This window comes from Lutjanus erythropterus, chromosome 14 (genome assembly GCF_056507025.1).
Source record: "Lutjanus erythropterus isolate fLutEry1 chromosome 14, fLutEry1.hap2, whole genome shotgun sequence".
NCBI classification, from domain to species: Eukaryota; Metazoa; Chordata; class Actinopteri; order Lutjaniformes; family Lutjanidae; genus Lutjanus; species Lutjanus erythropterus.
In genome coordinates this window covers 37,384,667-37,412,531 of record NC_139330.1, presented here as the reverse complement: position 1 = coordinate 37,412,531, position 27,865 = coordinate 37,384,667, and the positions used below count along the sequence as shown (strand labels likewise).

The following is a 27,865-nucleotide window of genomic DNA, read 5'->3' as shown; positions in this document are numbered from 1 at the left end:
CGAGTAGCCAGGCGCAGGGTCCTGCTTGTTCACCCCCTTTTTTACAACCTTCTTCTTCGTAAACTGCAGCATATAAGAAGTAAATGTTCCGTTTAAAAACGACACGCTTTGGTCATCATTTGAAGCTTCCACTACACAACAAGAAGAAAGTGATGATGATATGCCTGACATCTTAACATTCAAAACTCATCAACTGAGAAACAACATTAACTTTAACTGTGTTTGGCACCAAGCGTCATTGATGTGGAGTCTCCTCATCCTGGAGTAGTTTTGCATCCTGTTGGCTCAAAACATGATCAGGCCATCAAGCATAAGAGCGTGATGCAGGAATCCCATTTTGTTCATTCATTTAATTTTTCTGAGACTGGACATTATCCAGGAGCAGCCTTAATTCCAAGCTGGGTTCAGTGAATCTAGGTTCCCAGATAAGATGTCTGGTCCAACTTTAAAGTCATCAGGACTGTTCTCTGAGAATATATGCACATTTGAAAAGTTTATCCTATCAAAATTTCTTGCTCAAATTTAATGGGGAATGGCAGGCATTGCAAACTAATGTCTAAGGCAAGCAGGAACAAATGCAAATCAGCATATTCCTCAAAATGCTGGACTGTTCCTAAAAGTGCTACCATACATGGCTACTATCCGCTGTAATTTGGAAGGGTATGTGTCCAATTCATTCAAATAATGTCTATATAATGTCCTTCGCTTCACAGTGTATGTCTGTAAAAAGTACAAAGACACAAAAAAACAAAGTAAAAAGACACTCAACATAGGCCTCCGGAAAGGACTTGTGTCAGGGCCAGGTCGTAGAGAAAGGTTTAAAAATGCTTCAGCATTTAAAGTTCCCGGGGGCAAAATAAACTCCATTATTGTGAAATAAAAAAAGTCTGAAACCACCAGTACTCTTCCTCATAGTAGGCCATCTGGCTGAAATGAGTAAATAAGCAAGGAGGCCTTGGTCAGGCTGACCAAGAAATCAATGGCCTCTCTGCAGGGTTGGTCTGCAGAAATGGGACAGCCTCCCAGAAGAAAAACTATCCCTGCAGCGCTGCACCAGTCTGGTCTTCATGGCAGAATGAGTAGATGGAGCCACTCCTGAGTAAAAGGCAGATGACAGCCAACATGGCGTTTGCCAAACTGCACTTAAAGGACTGTCAGAGCATGAGGAAAATGTAAATACTGTGACCATTCAAGTCATGCTGCCACGTAAGGCTGAACGATTTATCGTTTTCTGATCGAAATTGCGATTTCAGACAACGCGATCACATGATCGCCAAAGCTGCGTTTTTTTGCAGTGCTCCTAAGGGCTGTACTACGAAGCAAGCTCAACACAGCCAGGCTTTCTTTGCATGATCTGGATCGACAAAGCCTAAACCGCAATCAGAGATAACGGGTATCACGATGGTGGTTATCAACTCACTTTGTTAATCCAGGCTTTCGTCTTCAGACTCGCTCACGCTCACATAAAAGGGGCGTTTGCTGCGTCATTTGACTCTTCTTCCACATGAAATGAAGCGATCGCGAGCCACTTAAGTCAAAATGATCAAGTTGTTATAATTACGAGCTGTGGAAAGTATACTAAATACATTACGGCAAAAAGCAACATTGTTGCTGCAAATAAAGGAGGAGAAGAAGAATGATGTCAGAAAATTACTGATGGACTAAATGTGGTTTTAATGCTGCCGTTTATTCTAACATGAAAACTGCACATTAAACAATAAAACTCCATACAGCAGATTTAAACATGATAAAGTCTGTCTGACACTGTCCTATGATGACAGAGACATGGAGATCACTGAGGTTTTTGACTAAACGAACGTAAAATGAGTGTAACTGATTAAAGATTGTCCGTGATAAATGATGATGAATTTTCTAATCAGTGATCTGAGCTGCAATATCACAAAGACAAAACAGATAACAGTAAAAAGTATTCAAAGTGTCTGTAGTTGCTTCATCATTATTTTAGTGTGGATTATATACCATGTAAATTTAAAGTGTTAATATGATCTGAAGCAAACGGGAAAAATGACTCTGCATCACCAAACGGAGGTTACCATCATGACAGCGCGATGCAGACAGTTTGTGCCACTGTTTCATTTTTACATTATATGGATTCGTTCGGTGATATTACGAACATACAGCTCAGCAGCTTTTCATTTTTAATGTCTTCCCTCAGTTTAAAAGCTATATCACTCATAAACAACCTTGTTAGGACAATTATAAGTTAAAGAACGGCGCGTTTTACAGACGATTTAATCTGAAACTCTTAACATAACCTGCTGCCGACCAGGTCATGAGTTAAGCATAAATTACCACGGTGGTCTAGCAGGTTAAAAGAGAGACACTTTCGTGACACTGAAAACCCTGGATTTAGACTCAACATAGCTCGCTAACACATTAATCTCGCTTCGTAGTTACACTCCTCTGACGTGCATCATAACCAACAATGCAGCAAACGTCATATGGAACTTAATGAATGGACCAGACCTCTGTGTGTGTGTGTGTGTGTGTGTGTGTGTGTGTGTGTGTGTGTGTGTGTGTGTGTGTGTTTGTTTATTAATTTATTTATTTATACGGATTTAATGTGATGATGTGTGCAAATTGTCTTCAGTATAGTCAGTAGTTTTTCTCTTTATGTTATTTTTCTTTGAAGCCCTCACAAATATCTAGTTTGAATAATTAATAATGATTGTAAATGTTACAATACATTGTGAATATTGCACTGAAGCTTGATTTGAAGAAAAAATTGTGAATCGAATTGAAATCGCAATATCTGCCAGAAAAATCGCAATTAGATCTTTTCCTAAAATCGTTCAGCCCTACTGCCACGGCAAGGAAAGTTCTTCACAGGACAACATGGCAAAGTAAAAAGGTGTGTTTACCTTGTTGACATGTTGGAGGTGTCCTGGTGAGTACAAACCTCAGAGTCTGTTACTGTCACAGCTCACTGTGGGTGCTTCTTTTTGTAATGTATCTCTGCAATATTTATAATAACTGATATGCCAAACAAACGGCACACTTTCACTAATAGTGGTCAATTTACTGTGATTAAACCAGTTCACCCACACATGTGGTAAGCCATCAGTTTAGTGTAAGTCATGGCTTTGGTTGGAGGGCCTCGAGCTGGATCAACTGCGTCTGCTACCAAGTAGCACAGAAACAGTGCAGGTCTACTGCTGTGAGGTCACTTCTTTGTGCAGCCCGGCACAATTATAGCAGATTATACTGCTTTGATTCCCTTAAGGTCTGGTCACACCAGAAAGTGACACAACAAAGTTCATCCACATGTCCTTTCAAAAGACACTTGGTCACATACAGACTACTGGCTGGTTGGTTAACTACTGCAGATGGCGAACTAATAGCTAACACACTAACTAGCATGCTTCATTAGTCAGGCCACAGTCATTGTCACAAATTATCAGTACAATCTGCTCTGATGATTTCGCAAAATATTTGTCATTTTAAATACTGGTCTGACTGAGCCTAGACTTTAGACACATCAATTTGGACCCAGCTAAGTGGCAGACATTTGAGCACAGACTGTCATTATTAGCAGAAGTCACAATGACTAGAATTTGATTTGCTCATCAGCTGGAAACCTCTGGTTGCAGTATACATGAAGATACAATATAAGGGTACATGAAATCACTGGAGATTTTCAGTCACAGGTGAGCCACATGCTTGTGTGCACAGCTGTTGGACATCAACATTTTTTTAATTCTCCTCTGCTGAGCTCTATGGATTAAACAGTGATGGTGATTAATGGACGCTTGGCTTTCATTAACCATGAGATAAAAGAGAAGCAGAACACAACCTCATTCCCCCTCCCCCAAAGTCTCAATACTGTATCTCACACACACAGACAAACACATGTACACACGTGAGCAAAATCAGGGGAACACATGCTCACAGCATGTCAAGTCTAAGAGAAATTGATGACCGACACAAGAGATCAGTCATGATCAAAATTAATCACTTTGGCACTCGTGAATGAATGAACAGTTGCTTTTCTAACTAGAGCTTCTCTCTGTTGCCTGCATTTCTCCCTCTTCCTCCCTCTGCTCATCCTCTCCATCCTGTCCCTTTTTAATGAGAAACATGAGATATGTTGGGTTTGGCTATATGATGTCCCTTGCAGTACATGCTTGAGTGGGGATCTGATTATACAATTAACACCATGCTTTCATTCATGCACTGTATTCATATGCATATCATCGAACACACACTTTAGCTTTAGCGGCATTCCTAGCAGCCCTTGCTTTGCTTGTACTTTGGAGCAGGTGGCAGAGGGAAATAGGGAAATTTATATTTCCCATGTCCTCTGTCAGAGTGAAAGGAAATATCTGATTCATACTGGAAGGCTTTTGTAGAAACAAATCGGTGCATCAGAGACCAGCATGCAAATGTGATGCATTCATTTCTGCCAATATATAACTTTTGCTCAGTCTAACCCTACACTGCTAATGTTTTGGGTTTAGGTGATGAGAAAGTGATGAGATACACAAACTGATAGACAATGATAGATTGTAGGACTTACATATGCATGTGGTGAGTGTGGGGTCAGGAATGTAGCCAGGTTTACACATGCACCTGTAGCTGCCGATGGTGTTCAGACAGTTTCCATTTGGACACACACCATGTAGCTGACACTCATCTAAATCTGTGAATCAACAAAAAATGAAAAATACAATCAATCCAGAGATTTTTTTTTTCCAAATGATTTCTTACTACTGCAAAATGGGGGACAGAAATGTTCACTACTTTCTCAATTACTGTACGACTATAACTGTTAAAGGAAAGAAATCTGGCACATGTATCTTGTCTTTCAATATATTTTCCTGATCCATGGGAGGTTTAACATTTCTCATTGTTTTCTATTATTAAACAACAGATGTGAGTGTTGTGTACCTGATAGAGCCATGTTATTTCCAAAAGACTAGAGATGTCCCTAGCTGATCCTATGGATCAATATCAGGGCAGATCCAGGCATATTCTAATGGCAAGCACTTTGATCCATTTTAGAGCTCAACCAATATAATCGGTCGACCAGAATTACTGGCCCAATGTTGGCCTATCACAGCCATATCATCTGTATCAGCATATATGTTGTCTGATGTATGCCAATATGAAAATTAATTATTTATAATTATTAAGAATAATTATTAGAATTATGCCTCACAGCAAGAAGGCCCTGAGTTCGATCCCCCAGCTCCCCGGCTGGGGCAGGGCCTTTCTGTGCAGAGTTTGCATGTTCTCCCCGTGTCTGTGTGGGTTCTCTCCGGGTTCTCCAGCTTCCTCCCACAGTCCAAAGACATGCATGCTAGGTTAATTGGTGACTCTAAATTGCCCGTAGGTGTGAATGTGAGTGTGAGTGGTTGTCTGTCTATGTGTTAGCCCTGCGATGAACTGGCGACTTGTCCAGGGTGAACCCTGCCTCTCGCCCAATGTCGGCTGGGATAGGCTCCAGCAGCCCGCGACCCTTACGGAATAAGCGGTTACAGAAAATGAATGAATGAATGAATTATTAGAATTAGGGATGCACTGATACCACTTTTTTTCAGACCCAGTACAAGTGCAAGTACTTACACTTGGGTACTTGCCGATACTGAGTACCGATACAAGTACTTAATAATGCCATTAAAGTTCTTATAATAACTTTTAAAACATATTCTATTTTCATTAGTGTAACCATAGTTACTATACACATTACATTTTTGGGTTACTGTAGTAAGTTACTTCACTGATTTTGTGTTCCTTAATAAGCTGTACAGTTTACTTTGTAAATGACATATTTCAGTATAATAATTTCATAACATTATTCTGGACTTGCAGAATTAAATTTACTGTTATAAATGTAGTTATATATGATAATTATTTCATTATCATTGACAGCACTTTGACCCATATTTTTTAATGACACATTTACATGTGTAGTATTTAAGTTTCTTCTTCATGTCTCTCTTGTCTAAGAGCTAATTAGTTCCTACCTGCCATTGTTTAGGAGGGACAGGTATGAGTGTGATGCCATGTGTGCAACAGTTTTGCTGACCCTGCTGTGAACCCCAAAGAGTGAAGTTGTGTGTCCTGTGCTGTCAGGCTGTTTTAGTGAAGATTAAGTACACAAAGAGAAGTTGTAGCAGCTTATTACGAAGAAAAGATGGTTACAGACTGGTGGCAGCAGGGTTTTTTCGTCGTCTTTGGATTAATTTGCAGAGGCATTCAACTAGTTTACACCCGTCAGGACTTATTGGACAGTGGCTGGCTGCGGTCTACAGCTGCATTATGTGTGTTTATTTCAGTTTTACATGGACTAACATGGAATTTTATGGGCAGTTTCCAAAGTCGCTGTGGTCATTAGTGGATGATGCTGAGGACAGCGAGTCTCTCGCTGATGTTTACGGTGCGTCCAAAAAAAGAGGGTAAGCATCAGCAAACACTTTGAACTCTGCATCATGGCAGATCTTTAGATGTTTACTTGTAACGAGTGGCTACTGTTGTAAATGTGGTATCGGGTGTTGGGTATCGGAGTAGTTTTATGAGTACGAGTATGAGTATGTGAGGACAGTATTGGACTGATACTCGATGCTGGTATCAGTATCTGTGCACTCCTAATTATAATTATAAAGAATACCAGTGAAAGTTTACTGTTTCAGTGAGCAGATATATTTATAATATTTAATAATATCTATAAAACTGTAACTATATCCTACTTCCTTTACATATATTTGTCACTATTCTATATCCTGTATATTAAGAATGTTGCTAGTATATTGACATCAGATTTTTTTGACTCCCTAATATCGCAATTTGCATCACCCTACAAAAAACAGTATCTGTCAGGCCCTACTCCAAATGTGGATGAGAATTTAGAGTGTGTGAATGTGGTTGGAAAATTACATGGATACTACAGTACAGTAGTAAAACAGCTGTTATTCTCTGCTGTAAGCAAAGAGCAGTGTACAAAACAATTAGCAAGCGGATTCTCTCAAGTAGCTTGTGAAAAATTAGGTGGACTGAATTTAGATGGCTGCACTTGTTAGTTCATTGTGTCAGAAATTTAACCAAGTGTTTGAAATGCAACTGTGTTTTTCTCACTGTTAACAAAGACTCCAGTCTGCAGCGTAGTTCACTTCACGGACAAACCACAGAATTGCACTTTATAGCATGTTCATACACAACACTAGTTGCTACTACCTGTGTCATGTCATATTTGAAAAAGAGTCACATGCACCTATTGTGACTCTGCTCATCCTCCATCTTGGAGCAGCTTTAAATAGCCTCAGTACTGGTATTGATCAACAACACTATTACCCCCCACAGGAGCATTGTGGTCATTCTGTGCTAAAGAGAGGCAGAAAATCTTGCCAGCATAAGGGCTCTACTCCAGAATCACAATTTATCACCAGTGGTGATAAATGGACCATTCATCAACATTAGTCTGAGAAATAAGGGAAAAGCTTATAAAGCACATTGGAAAAGGAAGTGATATGACTTCTGCTTGTGGTTAACAGTATCAGCCAAGACAATTCAATATTCAACACCTGCAAAATATATATACACACATATATATATACATATATTATAAAAAAAATATATAACAACATACATCACACACAAGTAAGGTAGACATTTTTTATGTGTTTTAAAAATATAAAAGTCTAAAATGTGGAGTGGGGGTCTATCAACTTTTCTTCTGACAGGAGGCATGTCAGACAAGGTTTGAGAAGTGCTAGTTAAGCATATTAGGACAACACTAGCTAATTAGCACATATACAATGTAAAGCCAGTGGGAATATGAATAGTAAGTATTTAGTCACAAATTCTATGTCCTCAGAGTTACATGACTGTTCATACAAAATGTCATCACAATCTATCCAACAGTTATATAGACATTTCACTCAAAATCACATGCCATCCTCATGACGGTGCTAGAGGAAATGTCAGGGCAACAAGATTCAGTCTCTGGGGACCACAACAGCCTGACACAAATATCCTGACAAACCTGACGAAGATCAAAGTGCTGCACTGACCAAGTGATGCTGCCATAGTGTCATGCTGCTAGCATATTAAATGCTGCAGAATTATTTTACTGGCCCAGCTTGCTGTTTTGTTTTCAAAGTCCACTGTGAAATGTGTTGAATTTAGTGAGTCAAATTCCTTCAGTGAGAACACACTTGGCTCATATCACAGACTGTGACTCATGTCTGTATCCCACCATGACATCCAGTTTATAGGTGAAAGGGAATACAAGCTTTGCAGCCAGTATGGTTTAATAGGCTGCTGACAGCCTACTTGGTTGGTCTTTTACTGGTGAGGTCCTCAGTGTTACACTGTTACTAAAATCCAAGAAGCTTTTATTGCTACACAAGCTTGTGTAAGATTGCAGTGAAAGACAAAAACAAATGGGTAGACAGTACATGATATGATCTGTGGACACTGCATTGATCCTTTTCTTTAAAGCAGCCTACATTACACACTGGACTGACCACAGCAGGTTAGTATGCCTGCTTGGACAGCTTCAGAAAAAACTGAAATAGGGTGCCTAAGGGATAGCCTTTGCTGAAGTACATGTACATACTGTAAGTTGAAACTTGTGTTGCATATTTTGGTATGTTGTTCTGGCCCATTAGAGTTCATCTCCCATGGATAGTGGATGTGAAAGGAAGGTTAGAACAGTTCTATAAATGCACTGTGAAAACAATACAGTAATGTACTGATACTGGGAAAATGTACTCAGTAATTTGTACTTTTTAATACTTAAGTATTTTTAAAAGTAAGTATTCTGATACTTTAACTCGAGCAAAATTTTGACTGAGCAACTTTCATTTGTAGTTGAGTTGAGTATATTTTTCAGTGTTGCAGAATCTCCCAATGGAAGAAAAAAATTGGAAGTGAATGGTTTGCATGTGCACATGAATGTGGCTCCAAGCTAAGGATCTACAGTGAGGATTCAAGTTAAGCACACATAGTAAATAACATCTTTAGCAGACTTGGATTACACCAGATGAGCAGTTTGGAGGCATTTTATGTTTTTATTTTGTTGGGGTTTTTTTCAGTTTGAAAACTGATCACCATTCACTTCCATTGTTTGGGAGACTCTGCAACACTGTTTTCCTGAGAAACTTCGGCAGTGTTTTGTGGACTAAAAAACTAAACTTGACCTTCAATCAGCATGAGGCAAAGGAGACAATGATTGAATTTTCATTTTGGGGTGAATTATCCCTGTAAATTTGAGAACAAAAGTGATATACTGAGGCAACTTTTACTGGAGACATTTCTAAATAAAATTGACCAGCCATAGTACAAGTTATGACTATAATATTTTTTTCCTGCAATAAATTTATCCTGTAATAAAATGTAAAGCTCAGTGATAAACTGTAATGCTCAAGTTGTTTAAAGGTGGAGTGAGTAGTGACCTGAAGAGCAGCCAAATGCATATCAAGTCTGTATCGGAGTGATCATACTGTTTAGTGTAAATAGTAAAGGATAGTAAAGCACTTAACCTTGTGGTACCCCAAGGGAGGTGTTTTTCAGACCATTAGTACAGATCACCTTTGTTCTATTGTACAATATCCCTGAAACCAGGTCTGACGAAGACAATGTAGTTTGTTAAGTGAAATGGAGTAGTGAACAGTATCAAAAATGAGAAGGATCCACACACAGTGCAGTTATGGTCTAAAACCTGACTGCTGTGGATGGAGAGTACAGCTATAGTCTAGGTAAGCTTGTAGTCTTTCAACCAGTTTCAAATATCTTTGCAGATTTAAAAAAATACTGCTGGTATCTTGCATCACCCATGTATACACTCACATCTGATATGTGAGTGTATACATGGGTGATGCAAGTAAAGATAAAAAGACCACTAAGATTCAGGAGATAAGGAGCTGGACTGACTTCACCTTGTGACTCATGTTTAAACCTTCAAGTCCACTGAATACTGTCAGAATTCTTTCAGATGGCTGAGGCTGAGATTATTAGTGCTGAAACTTGTATTTTACTGGTGTCCAAGTTTTCACTTGTCGAGATGGCTGAATCATTATTATTATACAGCTGTAATCAAAATATGAATGAAAAATTCACTGTCATTCTACTTTTACAAAACACTGACATAATGAGACACATAACCTGCAGCACATTAGTGACTAAGAGTAGGTCTTAATAACTCGTGATCTTCTGGACTCAGACTGAGAAGCTACTTATAGCATTAAAATGCTTTGTGTATCACTCAACCAAGCACTAAAAAGTTGTAAAGTTTGGATTGGTATGCCCCTTACATTTTAGTCAGTTAAGAGCCACTTTTAGCCTTTGGGCCTTTATCAAACATAGTGCCTGATCTGTGTGGAGGGGTGAGGCGACCATCACCTTCCTCAAATAAGACACATGCCACTTTACTTGTCATTGTAATCTTACAACAAAATCATGTTTGGTGGCTGTCAGAGACCAGCAGCAATAGTAAATACAAGCATAATAAATACATGAAAAAAGTGTCATGTTTCCACATGGTTTTCTGTCAATGGAAATATACATTAATTTGAATTTTCTTTAGCAGATTTTCTAGAAAGTCAGTTCAAATCTGTGCTAAATTTAGATGGAAACTGACTACTGCTCTCCACCACATATTGTTAAACCACACCACAAGGAAAGCAGAGGCCTGAAAGTTACTGCTGATGTGGTAAATAATATATTAATAATAAGTTGTTGTTTTTTTTTAGTTTTGCCATCCTAAAATAAAGAAATTGATCAAACCTTCTTTTGATAATGTTTGATGATGAAGATGATTTATCAAAATAAAAAGAACTGCATATGGAGCCAGATTGTGCAACACTTTCACAATCATGATGTAATCATGTACTTTATCTAGAAGGGTTCAGGTTAGGAAAACATCTGTTTTTTTTTTTTTTTGGTTTTTTTTTAAGTGTTACACATAAGACTGTGAATCTCAAAATGAGAATACTGGCTTGGTAATTTACAGGAACTGACTAACTAACACGGAAAAACCTGATTCAGACCGCTCGTAAATGTTACATGTTTTAATCTGGTTTATTTAATAGATTTTACTATGTAACTAAATCCTACTTAATTGTTTTAATTACTTTTAAAATACACTGCCTTTGTTTAAAACAAGCTAATTTCACTCAATTAAAAGTAATTAGAAAACAATGAGCACAATTTAATTTCCACATATATGTTCTGTCTGAGCGTGTCCAGACATGCCCAGACAAGTCTGCACATGCAGATTTCAGTTAGAAGCTGTTGAATGCTGTATCACCAAGGTTCTGCATTTTCAGTAAGTAAGCAATTTATAACCATGCATCTGAGAGGCTACAGTTGACATTTAGGTTAAAAACATGGTGTAAATGGCGTCTTTTGGTGTCAAATATTAATGTTGTGGCTTATAGACACTTGGATTACACCACACGAGCAGTATGGAGACATTTTGTGTTTTTTTGTTTTGTTTTGTTTTGTTTTTTTACATTTTAAAACGGGTCACCATTTACTTCAATTGTACTGGATTTAGCTGCAACACTGTTTTCCACTGAAGCTCTGGGAGTGATTTGTAAACCGGAGATCTTCAACCATCCTCACATCAGCACAGGAGTGAGTAGATATTGAGTGAATTTTCTTTTTTGGGTGAACTATCGCTTTAAAAAGGCAGGAGGCCTCCTTGGTGAGAATAATGGACATCTCCTTTGGAGTCTGGTAAGTCAGTGTAATTCCACACACGTTCTGTATTTTATTATAGAAAATGATCCTAATGTCACTCGCCCATAAAATATATAATAAAACATAAAACATATAAGGAAAATTTGCTTTAAACTTTATTTTAAAATTGAAAACCTTCAATTTGAGTCAAGCTCAGTGGTTCCTACTGAATGAGTGAATTAATTAATGGCTGAATGAATAAATAGGAAAATGAATAAACAAATAAATGATTACATAAATAACCTACAAACATTCAGTAAACATAAAATATGTCCAGAATTATCTTTAGGGATTAACGGCCATTCAAGCAATATTTATCTATTTGTTCATGCAGCAAAGTATATGTTATTAAAATAAAATATTAGCATTTACAGCATAAAGACATGACTTTTTTCTCTTGTTTTCTACAGGACATCAAAGGAGACAACATCCTAAGAGACCTACACAAAATTAATGTTAATAATGTGCATTTAGAAAAACTGCTCATAACAGTTTTGCAGATCCCAAGATGACATCTTCAATAGCCTGTTTTGTCTGACCAACACTCAAAAGGCAAAGATATTCTGTTTAAAATGACTGAAATGATTCATCAATTAGCAAAATAGTTGCAGATTAATTTTCTATTGATTTCTGCTGTAGGTGTCTGTAAAACAAAATAACAAACACAATTAAGAAAAGGTATGAACAGTGATGCTCATGTGAGTGATATGTACACAGTTACTTTCAATACAAATTTGAAAACATTGTGAATGAGTGGAAAGGACTTAACAGCTGTGAATGGGAAAATCCTTGCACCACTCACCTGTATAAGTTCCAGAAGAAGTTGTGTCCAATTAACCAACCTCAATAATTACAATAGTGTTTTCAGGAGCATCACTGCCACCCTGAGAGGGGATCAAACCTGGAGCATCTGATTATGAAGCTGTACTGAAGCCTGAGCCCACAGAACTGCCAGAAAATGTTCACAAGTTCACATTTTCTTGAGAAGTTAAAGTGCACAGAATACAGATCCCTAACAATGGAACAGTTCTCAGCACTGAGCATCCCATCAGCACACAGTGACATTTCCTTAACTAGCCTAAAAGTAAATCTTGTAGATCTAATATTTTACTTTACTAGACAGGAGTGTGCAGTAAGTGTATGAGAGACAGTTCAAAGACTTTTGCCCCCAACAGTGTGCTAAAACAATAATGAGTGAAGGCCTTTGCACTCATACAACAATAAACAGGGAGATAAGGAAATGGAGTAAGTCTAGGACTACACGCATGCACGCACGCACGCACACACACACACACACACAGCAGAGCAGCATGAATGGCCAGCAGGCCCTTCTGCTTCCAGCCACAGAGCAGGGAAACACTGTGGACAGGATAGCCATGTGCCATGTTGTGGTAATGATGAATCCAGCACCCTCTATTGGTGCTATAAAGAACCACAAAATATTGTGAAGAATGATTTTGCCGATATCACAGCATAACTTCGCTGACTTACAATATGCCCACATGAAACTGACTGTAATCAGTCTGCCTGCTCATATTAACAGATCCCTTCCTAAAATTCTCCCAGTGCAATCAGAGTTGGGGAATACAGTTCATTAAAAAATGTAGGCTGAGTTAATCAAAATAAGTTAGTGTCTGCCAAGATATATTCTTTTTAGTACAACATTCTGCCTTGATAGGTTAAAACAGAGTGATCTACAGTTTGGGTTGGCTGCAGCAAGGTAGAGATCCCCTTAAGACATATGTGAAATAATTGCCCATCCCTGTCTTAGACTATCAAGAGGAAGTGTTTTTGTTTGATGAACAGGACACTTCTTGAAACTCAAACTGACAGTTAAACTATAGAGATACACAGAAACGTCTTTTCAAACTTATTTGGTAAGAACCAAAGTATTGAGCAAATTCAAGTTTTAACTTGATGATGGTACTTGAGGAGTCAGCGAATTACCATAGTAACTATTATTCCTCCCTTGGGAACAGTGAACTCTGGTCCAATATTTTGTGCCAATGCATAAAGTAAATGTTGAGATGTTTCACAACAAGTGTGACAACCTGCTGTTGGCACTAGAGGAAAGGTCACAGGATCTCCAAAGCTGTTAGGATTCATCATCTGGGGACTGTGACAGTCTGTACCACATTTTGTGTAAATCTACCTAGTATTTGTTCAGATATTGCTGCTGGCATGGCTAAAAACAAAGGCAGAAGTTCTTACCTTGGCAGTGAGAGCTGTTGATTCTCTTGTAACCCTGAGGACAATCTATCAGAGGGATGGCTGATGTGGAGAATGTAGAAAACACAAGAAAGACAAGGTAGAAAACATGTTAGTCATTGCATTCAGACATTTGATGAAGGCTAAAATAATCTTACCCTCATCTACACACTATTGATAAATACCAAGTCAGAGTCACTAAACTTCACTGAAATGTTCACCCGTTTTTGTCACAACTGATCCAAAAAGCAGTTCTTTTATTTAAAAATATATTTTTCTTGTGGAATTTGTAGCGTTTCAACCTGCTAGCACCAGCCTCTCAGACCAGTTTTAACCGCAGTTTATTTCCACCTATTTCACAACATTTCTGACACTAGTCTACATGTCCTGTAGATTCTGTCTTCTCAGATGTCCTGTGTCTTAAACTGTCTAATCAATGTTTGAAAAAAAATGATAAAACTCCACAATGCTGCTGCATCATATGTTAGAGATGCTTCCTTAACAGTTTAAAACAATCTTAAAATCATTCTGAGTGATCAATATTATTACATTGGTTGTCTGTATATAGCTTGCTCAAATGAAATTAATTACTCATTTATTCATTTCTTCATCCTAAAAATGTTTTAGATTAATGGGTTCCTATTTGTTGCACACTAGTTTATTAATGTTTTGCATTGCATCATTTCTTATTCAGATTCCAATACTATTGTTATCAATACATAAATCAACACAAAAGTAAGTAACAGTTGCATCTTTACACATCCAGCAATTGCAGAGCAGCATTATCATTCATTAGGAGTAATGGGTCTCATGCAAGAACATTTTCGTATTCTTGTCTTAAATTTCTTTCACTTTTTTTGTAAGAAGGGCTCGTACGAACACTCATATTAAGTAAAATCATTTTAACAGCATCCGCAGTGGAATTAAAAGACCCGCTAAAGCAAAGAAACAGGAAAAGCCAGTGCTGTTAATGTTGTGTTTCTTGAGGGTTGTACTGTCACTGAAATAAAAGGCGGTGCCTGGGCTGGAATCAGCGTGGACCCTCTTGCCAAAGGACCCCATTGCCGGATCCAGCCAGTTCAAATGAAAATGCATTAAAAGGAATAAAATGATAGTTTTCTTAATGAACTGATATACTGATCTACATGATCTATAGTGAAAACATAGATAAGGAGATATCCTGTGCCATTTGAAATAAATATAAACTGCAGACTGAAACTGTTAAAACATTTTTAAAAGTGTCATAATCAACTGGAAGTGCTCGTCGCCATCCACAGTATGATACCAGTGATTTTTGTTAAAGTGAGATTACCAGTTGGAAACAGTATTAACTTTTGTAATTAAAAAGCCCAACCGAAGTTACCGTGGCCAACCCAAAATTAAAATCCATCTTCATTAATCAATTCACTCACCAAGTTCGCTTTTGTACAGCCATGCAGAGTATCTACAGTCTGACAGTCATGCTGGATCAAAGCCAGACTGACGGTGGTGACCCGTCTGCAGCTTTTTACTGTGTGCTTCGGTTGGAGGGCTGAACAGGTGTGTTTGGGTCTAGTCGTGGTGACGTTAACAGGGGCAGGAGATTGGCAAGCGCTGTGGTCGGGGCTGGGAGAGATGCTCTCATTTTGGCTAACACTGGCCGCAGAGCTACCTGTGCTCCCCGCCTCGCCATGTACGGTTTGTTTAAAAAACGCCAATATTTTTATGAACAGTTGGAGAACCTCCAGTCATCCATTTACAATTTTTGTTTGTTTGTTGGTGTTTTTGTACCTTAATGGTCTGAAACTGTCTCTCCTCCGCTCTCTGAGTGTGGGTGGGTGTGTCTGTACCGGTGCATTGGTGTGTGCTGTGAGAGAGGAGAGGGACCTGGCTGCAGGGAAGATGGCGGACAAGGGCGCCGCCATAGCTCTACTCCATACCGGAAGTCCAAACCGGAAGTCGGTCTTCTTCGTATATCTTGTCGCTTATAAGACGCTCTGTTATGACGGAGCGTCCAGACGGTTGATACGAAGATACGAAGAGATAGAAAGGTAAGCGAAAGAGTGTTAATTATCCTCTATCTAAAAAGTATAGCATGTGATCTAAGATACAATTCTATGCTATCTACAAATGTAATGTATGTAATGAGTGACATGAGTTGGGAAGGCTGTTTCTCCGCTCAACTTGATGGTCTGGGCTAACGTTAGCTTAGCTAAAGAAAGTGTGCAACATCACCACCTGCGTTTATTGATAGCAGGACAGCGTGTAGTGAGAACGAGCACTGAAGAAGAGGACATTATAAGCAAAAAGAAGCACGTGTAGTGTTAACCTTATGATCTGTAAAGTTTTCTAGATATCAATGTTGTTTGACATCTCCTTTTTGAGATGCACCCCTCTATTTAACCAAAGAATCCAGTCTGGAGCGCACAGTCTTGTCGTCCTCTGAGTTTGGGTGTCCTCTCTGTCCCAAATTCATTACTAAAACTGACAGTGTGATCCAGAGGAACCTTGAAAACCACTCAGCAAATGCACTGCATTTCCAGGGTATGATAATAAGTATCTGTCTGAGATCATATAATTTTACATTTAACAGTAATGTTGAATGATAATGTGTTTTTGCATGTATAAGCTTGTCATAATTTAATCAGTGTTATATTGAGTTGCACTGCTTTAAAGTGCAGTTTAACACACGGTTGTCTTTAGAGTCCTTGATGCTAGATTATCTGGATTACAATTTTCATGACATATTTGCCAGATAGGCATGGATCTGATTCTACAAATTGACTTGCTCAGGCAACGAACGAACGACTGTGCATGGCTGATCCAAAGAAGCTCTGTGTTTTCCAGACATCACAAAACACAGGACAGAGGTGGGTTTAAAAGTTAATTTAAGAACTGAACACTTCAAGGCCTATTCACTGTTTTTAAGAAAGTGACTATCTTTTGTATTTGTGAAAATGCTTTCACATGCACTGTACAAGGATAACAATTGGATAGTGTATGTGTTTAATTTCAAACATAAAATGTTAACATCTTTTATGCGGTTAGACTGTTATACCCAGATGCTGCGTCTCTGGAATGGGTGCAGTGCCAAATGTGCAAGGTCTGGCTGCACAAAGATTGTGCCGGAAAGTGCCATAAACATGTCAATGATGACTCATTCAACTGTGGATGCACAGAAATGAATGACAGACCAAGGTACTACTACTTAAATATCTGTATGTAGTGTCACACAAAAATAAAGATGAACACTGACATACTAAGCTTACACTTTTCGAAGAATCTTTATTTAAACCCTATGAGAAAATGCCAGCTTGGGGAGAATTATTAACCCCAAATATTAGCTGTTTTCACAGGTAGTGTTAAAAAAAAGTCTGCTCTCTAAAACTATGTCCTGTAAAGACAACATAATGTTCCCAAAAGAATTTAAAGTTTTCTAAAGAAGATAACAGTTTTGACCCACAAGCATTACAATATTTTTATCACAAAATGTCAGGTGAACTTCAGGTGGAGGTATCTTCCTGTCTATAATCTGGAGATGCTTACTGATAAATGATTTTGCAGTAGCTGCTGGCAGTCCTCATTTTTTTTTTATCTTTGCAGGATAATGGATGCTGTTGAGTAGGGCTGCGCGGTATATACACGGTATGACGGTAGAAAACGGTATAAATTTGGCCACAGTAGAGATTTCTGCTCTACCGTCATACTGTCGATGACGTCATCGCACCTGCAAATAGCCGCAAGTACGGTAACGGCGGAGAAGGAGGGGCTGGTTTAAAAAAAAAACAAAAAAAAAACGGTGCTACATCCGTGATTTGGACGTGGTTCGGGTTTAAAAAGTCGGATGTTGAGCAGAAAAATGTCATCTGCAAGATGTGTGGAGTAACTGTGACCGCCAACAAAGACCCAGACGCCGTCGAACGAACCCGGACCTAACCAATAAATTATTAATAGATTTTATTTTTTTTACGGGACGCTTCTATTTTAACTGGCGCAACTTTTCTAGTCTTTCCGGCGCTGGTTTATCTGATCAGGAAACACACAGACCAACTGCAGAGAAGCTGCGTGTGGAGGAGACTTGTTAATGACGGAGTTTATTACAACAGAAACTAACGTGATGGTTAATGACATCGACACCAACCAGATGCACTTATAAAATTAAACAGCTGTATAAGGAGGCCTATACGTAAAACAGGAGAGTCTGTGTTTCTCTGTGAGAAACTTTCAGATCTTCTCACAGCAGAGTGAACAGGTGAGGGAGGAGAGGAGGACAGACTGATCACTAATCAATCACTGATACCGTCGTCCTCTCGGACTGATTAAAAAAATAAAAATGCCAAAATTGGTGACAAACCAAACCTGGGTGTCCACACAAATAAAGTCTTTATGTAAAACACTGCAGAGTGAAACATTGTGCTGTTTACAGACAGTCTGCTGTCTGTAGTCTGACAGAGACACAGAGAGGGTCGTATCTAGAAGGGAACCCCAGACGAAAGATCACGCGAGTTCGATTATTTTAGTAAAAATAACGAACACAAATCTCGCGAGAGTTGTGCAAATAAAGAGTTACCTTCTAAAAAAAGGTGCACAGCTCCAAAAATAGAAAATCATGTCGTGGTGCCGATGTTTTTAATGTGTCACTGAAACACTGATCACTGACCTGCTGTGATGGAAAAAATACTCACATTCTTTACTTAGGTGTTTTTTTTTACAGATTTTTACAGGATTACAGAACCTTTTCACTGTTTTTGCCATTTGACTTACAGAAAACCTCTCTTACTTGAAGTACTGTTTACAATATCCACTTTATTTTTGTAAGAATTTTTGTATTTCTGAGGCACTATCCTTACTTCTGTTGTTCTTCTGCAGAATAAATGCTCAAAAAATTACATTATATCTTTGCTTTTTTGTTGTTGTTGTTGTTTAAATCAATTTATTTTTGCTAAGGGAGTACAAAACCCCTTCAGAAACACTTCCATTATAAGTTTTACACCGCAACATTTATACCGCGATAAACGGTATAAACAATTTATACCATGATATGAATTTTGGGTCATACCGCCCAGCCCTACTGTTGAGCAAGGAGGGGGAGATCAAGGTAACTTTCAAATAGACTGTGTTCTTGGTAATTACATTCTCTATCAGTGATTACATGTTCACCCTTTACCCTTTGGTTTCAGAGCTTACACGATGATCTGATGAATGGAATGATCCGTTCCAATAGGATGCTCCTATGGCAGAACCCATCCACCTCAATTAATCTGAAACAACACTTAAAACTGAGGACCCTGAACTTTAGTGACCAGCGGGTAAATGAAAATGTCATCAGTTGTGTGTTTTCTCATAGATGTAACATATAAAAGATGAATTTATTGATTTGTACTTTTCAATAGATCCTTGAGCTACTGCGGGTCATTGAGGAGGTCACAGGTGTAGGAGCGCAAATATAGAGGGGAGACTTCTGGATTTTGTCTTCGATGTTATGCTCCCAGAGGTAATTTTTGGGTTATTGTGGTCAATATTTTATTCCTTTGGAAAACATAAAAACAAAACAGTGCACTCTCTAGAGCACCACAAGGTGTGACTGGATCATTTAACTGTTTTTCAGAAGCTGATCAAAATCATGGAAGAAGAAGGCACGACCCGACTGCAGGCAGAAATCATGATGGCCAGTGGGAGCTTAATTTAACTTTTGTTTTATTGTTCATTGTTTTGTCTTGTTTTTTCATTGTTTCATGTTCTGTTTCATTTGCTCATCTCCATTGTTGTTCGTACTTTTCCCCTGTTTTTGATTTTATTTCTTTGTATGTTTGTTTTTCTATTTTGGAAGATTTGGAGATGGAATGCAATAAAACTTTTATCACAAAAAAGAGAAGTCCAAGTCAAATTCTTAATGTTGTCAGCATGATAATGTAATGTGTTTAACTGTATTTCAGAAATTAATTATTAATTATTAATAGAATTAATAGAATACTGACAATCTGACACTAGGAAAATCTAATTATTGCATTCATTTAATAGTTAAACCTGGAAATGAACACCTCTCCAGACCCAGAAACTCCCTGTTCTGTTGCAGTCACAGTTGTCTGGGGCCACTGTGTTGCTCATGATGCCCCTCTCTCATCCTGGATTGAAATAATTTAGCTAAGCTTTTCTCCTATGCTTTTGAGCAAAGAATGTGTGGGGAGTGTGTCCTGTGTTTAATGAAGGAATCTTCTGGTGGGCAGGCTGGGCCATATACAGGAAAGGTAGGGAGAGCATGCCAGCTTCCTGCAAACAAGATCCTGCATAATATCTGGGGAATACAGTCTTTACACTGTATTACCACTAATGATTTACAGTGCTGGCCTCCTTTTTAACACTCAACATAAATAACAATTACATTAACCATGCTAATGTGAAGGTGATTATTGTTCGGTTCTAGTGTGAATGACGTGAGAACCCACACACACACACACATTGTATTCACATTGTTTAATAACGTCTTAATATTAATTGTTAATCAATGAAACATTAATATTATCACTTAGTAATTATTTTAGGCTTCTACTTGCTAACATCTCAGTTTTACATACTGTATAAAGACTGTAATATTTCCACCACTGACGCTTGATTTTTAAGTTAAATTGTTGTGTGAACAATCCTTGTCTTGTTTTATATACGTTAAATAATTTATTTTTTTATTTTTTTTAAAGACCGACTTCCGGTATGGAGTAGAGCTTTTACGTTGAATTGTTGTGTGAACAATCCCTTGTCTCGTTTTATATACGTTAAATAAAGTGTTTGTTTTTTTTTTAAAAGACCAACTTCCGGTTTGGACTTCCGGTATGGAGTAGAGATATGGCGGCGCCCTTGTCCGCCATATTCCCTGCAGGCGGGTACTCTTGGAGGAGCGAGGGGGGGGGACCCGCCCGTCACAGAGGAGAGGAGAAATGCATTGTAATGAATGTAATGAAACGATAGCAACGCATCCGACTCTGAAATTGCACAAATTAGAGTTAGCTTTTTTATTTGATAAAAAGAACACATGTTATAGGCCCTTTTAAAATATAAATTAAATAATGGAATTAAAAAAAAATCTACAACTTGAATTTCTGTGTGGGGGTCCTGTTGGCAGGGCGGGGGCGTCTGTTGGGAGGGTGGGGCGCCCTGCCAATACACTATAGGGGAAACACTAAATTGTACTGTCTTTAGCTTTGAGTACGGCACGTAATCACCATGGCACGATTTCAATGAGTTTATACAATGTCACACATCCATTTCTGTCCAGAGTTTTCACCAAGATTTTGTATTGATGATAGGAGAGTCAGACTGCCGTGTTAAGTCTTCTCCAGCACGTCCCAAAGATTCTCGATGGGGTTAAGGTCTGGACTCTGTGGTGGACAATCTATGTGTGAAAATGATGTCTCATGCTCCCTGAACCACTCTGTCACAGTTTAGAGCCCAATGAATCCTGAAGCAACCCCAGATCATAACACTGCCCCAACAGGCTTGTACAGTAGACACAAGGCATGATGGGTGCATCACTTCTTCCACCTCTATCACTCTGGAACAGGGTAAATCTGGACTCAGACCACGTGACCTTTTTCCATTGCTTCAGAGTCCAATCTTTATGCTCCCTAGCAAACTGAAGCCTTTTCTTCAATTATCCTCACGGATAAGTGGTTTTCTTAAAGCTACACAGCTGTTTAGTCCCATTCCCTTGAGTTCTCTTCACATTGTGTGTGTGGAAATGTTCTTACTTTCACTATTAAACATTGCTGTGAGTTCTACTGTTGATTATTTCTGATTTGATTTCAACGTTTAAGTGATCTCTGATCACGATCACTCAAGAGGTTTTTCTGAAGATGATGGTTCACCACTATCCTTCCAGGTTTTAATAATGTGTTGGACAGTTCTTAACCTAATTTTAGTAGTTTCATCAATCTCCTTAGTTGTTTTCTTTGCTTGATGCAGGTCAATCATTTGACCCTTCTGAAACAACCACAACCACAGGATATGTCCTCTGGCATGGTTGTTTAAGAAATGAGAAGCTGCTCACTGCATCAGTTAGGGCTAAATAACTTGTTGCCAGCTGAAACATATTAATCACTACAGTAATTATCCAATGGAAGCTCTTACCTTTTTGCTTAGTTAAATCCTGGTGGTGACCTTTTTTTTGGCCAGGCAGCATATGTCTCTTTAGCTTCTAAATGCCCCACTGTGCTCACCAGTTAGTCTCTAAATGTGTCTGTGTACTGTGCTGCTGCTGAGCAGGTAGCGTACTGTTGCTTTTAGAGCCTTTTCATGGTCAACAGCAGCCTGTTACTGCTGAAAACAACACTATGAGGGCAGTGAGAGAGAGGCAAAACAGTTAAGTGTCTAGCCAGACGGCAAAACAATAAACTGAAACTCACTAACAATGTCCATTTGATACATTGTTCTTAAAAATATTGATTATAGATGCTTTAGGCAATATGTATCAAACTCAAGGCCCACAGGCTGACTCCAGCACAGCACCTATTTTTTGTGGTCCATTACAGCTTGCAAAGAACATAATTTGCATAATATGGTTCTATGTGGCAGTACATAGTACATAGTCCATAAACTATATGTACAAGTCCAGAATGCGTCCTGATTTAGTTATCCATGCACTGAAGGTGTCTAACTGCTAGATGTCAGTATACACTAGTTAGTGTCTCAATATCATACAGCCATTTCCAGCAGTGGCATTGTTCCCAGTGGTTGTAGCTAGAAACCAGTAGCAACCAAGCAAAATGTCCAAGAAAAGAAAAGTTAACTCAGCTGGAATGGAATTTAATGATGGGAGGGTAAATACATGTTTGTGCTTAATGGAGACAAGCTGGTATGTCTTCTTTGTCTTACACATTGTATATTTCTTTCTTTTTTTAATAAAGTGTATGACAATTGTACACTTGAATGTCTGCTTGCCATTATTCTTCATATAGTTATGCTTCCTGAGCAGTTGGAATGCAGAGGCAATTAGAAAATATACATTTATACAGTCTTACATTTACAACTGGCCCTTTGAGGGCAACCATAAGGCTGACGTGGCCTTGCACCGATTTCAACTTTCTTAGCCGATTCCGATTTCCGATTTTTGAGGGGTCTGACCTACCGATTCCGATTTTGGCCGGTTCCGATTTTCAGTCTAAGAACTGTAATTGACAGCATTCACAAACATTTTTGCAACTTTTCTTGTAAATATGTTCATAATAAGACACTGACTATTAAATATTCATTTAATACTTTCTCCAAAATCATCCAGATTACAACCAGGCCTTATTATCATTTTATATTAAGATTATGAATTGGGTGAACGTGATCTCGCGAGATCATCTCGTGGGATTTTGTGGGACACGATTTTATGTGATCTTTTGTGGAAGCGGATGTAAACAAACCGGAGACTAACGCGGTGCAACAGTTTGAAGTGAAACTTTGACGTGAGAAAAACAAACACAGAAGTTAAACGAGTCTGGATGAGAAAATGTTTGAGGAGACACATCAACACAGGTTGTTTATTCTTCAGCCAGAACAGGAGGTGAGATTTTAACTGTCCCTCTGTGAGCAGCAGTCTGCTGCTGGCTAACATTAGCCTGAAGAGCTACATAGTTTACGGCTGTTTTGCGACATTGTCAGCTGCTCTGTCTCGTTGTAGACTGTCTGTCTTTTCTTTATCTTGTTCTTGGAATCTGTCGCTGACACCATCTTCAAGCAGACATGTGTCAGAGTGTGTAGCTGTTATCAGTGCTGTGTTGACGTCACGGTCAGTTTGTCTGCTGCGCGCATGATGTGACCATTGTGCAGAACACATGTGTGACAATGACGGGCACAGAACCGGATTTGTGATGCTGACCGGCCGGTCACCGGTCAAGGCCAGTCACGTGAAAACCGGCCCAATTCCGAGCATTGCCGATTAATTGGTGCAAGTCTAGATGAAATTGAGTTTGACATCCCTGCTTTAATAACTAGTCTTGGTTAATTATGTTTTATGTACGTGTGTGATTATGCAATGTTTTACCTAAGCTCTACGTAGCCTTGGAGGATTCTTCCTGCCTCCCAGTGTCAAAACCATCTCCCAAATTAACATCAGAAATAAATCAGGGTTAATGTATTTCTTTCATATATTGTACTTTTTTTTTTTTTGCTGTTTTGTCTATGTGTTTATGTGAATAATATTTAACCCATAGGTTAAACTTGCTGGATTTTAATATTGTACTCTGGATACATGTAAGTGTGTATGTAGGGTCAATAAAGTGTGCAGCTGCGACAATCAGTGGATTAATCAATTAGCTGATCAAAAGAAAATTAGCTACCAGCTATTTTGATAATCGATTGATCATTTCAGTCACTTTTCAAGCAAAAAAGTCAAACATTTGCAGGTTCTATTTTCTTTAAATATGAGCTTGCTTTGCTGCTTGTCTTTGTCTTTTATGGCATTAAATGAAGAGTCTTTAGGTTTTGGACTGAGAATTTGAAGAGTGTCAGTAGAAAAAAAGGCTGATGAGTTATTTTTTTTTAATTTATTTTTTTTTCAGGAACCCTTTGTGATGTGTTTGTTGTTGTAGTACTCATTTTGGTCACAAGAGGCTGAAGTGCACAACTTACACATGTTCTAAATAGGACTAAAAGCTTTCATGTTTTCTTCCAGGAGAGTTTTAATTTCTTCATGGACTCATGACACATACTGAGGTACATATATTGTGTGTCTACAAATTATGTAACATTACTGTCATGTCGTTAAAAGAAAAATCATCCTGGAAAAAAAAAACTTGCCTCTCAGGGCTTCCGTACAATACTGAAACAAAACAAAACATCTGAAATCAGATGTTAAAAGACAAAATGGTTAATAAATAATACATCATGTTTTCTATAGACCCAACACTGAATTAAGTGAGCTTATTGCATGAACAATAGTTCAACTCATGTTTACTCCTATTTATTAAACTGAGTTGAACAGAGGCAAAACAAGGTACAGAAGAGTGAGCATGAGACAGAGAGAAAGAAGTGGAAGCTGCAGAGCTGAAAACTGCTCAGACAGCCAGCAGCTCACAATAATCCACAGCCTGAGAAGTCAAACTCTTGTAAATCTGTACTGCCTTCAGGATACAGACTGGGCTCTGCTCTAATGGTGGACAAAGGTACCGCTGGGGAGGTGGTACCCAAATGCCTGAAAGCAGATTGATATTTTGCTCAACAAGAAATAACAAGGCCATGTTTGTTTGACCGCTAAAGCAAATTTATATACCAGCTACCAGTGTCTCCATGGCACAATGGACTGTTTCACGCTTCACTGTACAGTGGAAAAAAAAAAATCTAAACTCATGCCCTGCTCATGCCATTGTCAAGGAGAACAGAGGAAAGGACCAACCCCTGGCTTTGTAGTGACACCCACTGAAATATGTGAACAGTCAGGCTGAAATTTCCTTCTCATGGTGTTTATGAGGCATGTGGGCAGCTGGTACCAGTGACTAATGTTAAAGGTCCAGTGTGTCAGACTTAGTGGGAATCATTAAAATAACACTGGTCCTTATTCACACTGCAGTTCCGAGAAGAAAACCTGTACAAAAACTTTTTACCCCAAATTAAATCAACAGAGGTACTTTTGCTTTCACATCGTGGATCATTCATAAGATGATACACTGGGCAGCAGTTTCCCAAACTTTTTTCCTGGCGACTCACATTCAAAGAATGACTGACCCACAATAAACCTTATTAATGAATCTTGGTAAGACTTAATTTGTACATAAATGAATGTTTCTCACCATTTCTCACTTCCATTTCCACATCACCTCATATTATTTTGACTTGAACTGAAAGGATTAATCGATTCAAAACACCAACTATTTTCATAATCAACTGATCAGTTTTTCATTTTGAATAAAAAAAAGTCAAAATTCTCTGATTTGAGCTTCTTAAAAGTGAATAATTTCTGGTTTCTTTACTCCTCTCTGACAGTAAACTGAATATCTTTGAGTTGTGGACAAAACAAGAAACACAAGAGGTGTGTATCTCACTGACTGAGGACGATTCAATACATATCTTGATACATATTCAACGATACAGTATATCTTAAAATTTTTAAATGGCCAAAATGCAAAATGAAATCCTGATAGTTTTACTAAATATAGTAACAGTAGAGACAGAGAGAAGGAGACATCAGAGTGATGTTAACATCTTATTATGAGTCTCATGTGTAAATGAGATCCTGTAGCCTAAATGAGAATCTTTGAACAAACTTTAAAACTGTTTAAAATATCAGTATTTTTGCAGTAAGATGATCTGCTGCTCTGTTTCATATGAAGAGTGATGTGGTTTTTTTCTCACAGTGACATGACGTCTCTGTGGGTCAGACTTTGTACTATGCTGTCAGACATGTTTTGTATAAATGATTTTCGGCAGTGTTTCTCATTTTGGTAGTGTGATACGTTACAGTGTCACTTCTGTTGCTGTTTTCAGCACTGTCTGTTTTGAGGAAATGAAGACGAGACACAGCGCTTGTTTTTGTGATCACAGCAGCAGGCGTCCAGTGACAACGGTGCAGGCAGAGACAGGAGGAGAGAGAAAACAGAGGAAAGTTACAGTGACAGCTCCTTGATGCCAAAAATGAAACATATGTGCATCCTAATGAAATGGATTGATATGCTAGTGCTGCATCAATTTGTTTCTGATTCATGTTCAGTTTTTTACTGATACAGGCCGCACAATGCACTCGTATCTAACACATTAAAGTCTAATGCATCGGATGCATGAATTAATCATTACACCCCTACAAAACACTAATTGATATTTTCATTTTTTTTCATTTTATGGATGAAACAACTGATCAATTAGTGGGAAAATTATTGCCAGATTGATCACCAATTGAAAAACTTTGGAAAACATGTGGAAACGTGGAAACAGGTGAAGCATGAGGACATGGTCCATGCTTTGACATGTTTGTACCTATTTCTCAATTGACAAGATTGTGACAGGATTAATCAATCAAATTTCATTATTTTCTGACATTTTATGGACTGAACAACTAATTGATTAGTGGAAAATTTGTTGCCAGATTAATATTTTTCACCATTTTTCACCAACAACCCATTGATCAACCCTGAATATAATGGGCAGATTGATCAGCAGTAAATTATTATTTTTAATCTTGAAGCATGTTATTGCAAACATACACACGTTTAATACTTTATAAGAAATAAATGTATTTCGACTGAGTTAACAGGACATCACTTTGGTTTTATTTCTTCTCATCCAGAAAACAATACAGAACATTTTAGGCAACTGAATTATAAGATTATAATTAAGTTACTACTAAATTTCTTCAGTACTCTTTTTATTTATTTGGCGTCCCAAATCAAAGCTGTAGCATATTCAAACAGAAAACCCTGCAACATAGTTGAAGAAATCATCCAAAATTGACTGAGAATCTAAAAGTGAAATTTTAAATGCTTAATGTATTCTTCGGTTTAATATAAGCTCAGTGGATGATGCACCTTCAGAATCAGAGGTAACTTTTATTCCCATGTTTTATGGACTTTTAACTTTTATCAATGAATCAGATATTTTTTGACAATGTTGTTCATGTTTTGCACTGATAATTCATCAGTCCCCTACAGTTTAATGCCCATCTAATGCTTAAAGAGTAACTTCAGCATTCTTCAACCCGGACCCTATTTTGTTTTTCTATCAAAGTGTCAAATGCAGGCAACAATTTTTGAACTCATCCACTGCTGAGTGTAACTGCCTCAGCCAGCAACCAGCGAAACAAACATTAAACCAATAAATCCTACATGTGAAAATATTTTGGCTGTACATGCTGTTTCTCCCTGCTGCTTCTCTGATGTCCGACCTCCCTCTTTTTACATTGAACTTGGTGAATTAAGAGTTTATTTTAGTCAAACCAAAGCTGATGATTGTTAGAACAATGGGAACACAAACCAAGACATTTTGGAAAATGTTATTTTGTTTCTGTTGT

General features: G+C 38.2%; 1 protein-coding gene and 2 long non-coding RNA genes across 3 annotated transcripts in view; 2 read left to right on the top strand and 1 right to left on the bottom strand.

Annotated features, from left to right (window-relative positions):
- Nucleotides 1-27,865, bottom strand: part of ltbp1 (latent transforming growth factor beta binding protein 1) — a 224,142-nt gene that overhangs the window by 80,832 nt on the left and 115,445 nt on the right. The window contains exons 9-10 of the mRNA XM_084735368.1: nucleotides 13,915-13,974; nucleotides 4,538-4,660 (exon numbers count right to left, since the gene is read on the bottom strand). Coding sequence (XP_084591494.1) covers nucleotides 4,538-4,660; nucleotides 13,915-13,974 — 183 coding nt within the window. The remainder of the gene's footprint in view (nucleotides 1-4,537; nucleotides 4,661-13,914; nucleotides 13,975-27,865) is intronic.
- LOC146315944 (uncharacterized) lies at nucleotides 11,498-12,394 on the top strand. Its single transcript, XR_014771833.1, has 2 exons — nucleotides 11,498-11,700; nucleotides 12,114-12,394. It is a non-coding gene; the product is annotated as an uncharacterized LOC146315944 (long non-coding RNA).
- On the top strand, nucleotides 15,774-16,688 carry LOC146315943 (uncharacterized). The gene is made up of 3 exons (XR_014771832.1): nucleotides 15,774-15,941; nucleotides 16,276-16,434; nucleotides 16,650-16,688. It is a non-coding gene; the product is annotated as an uncharacterized LOC146315943 (long non-coding RNA).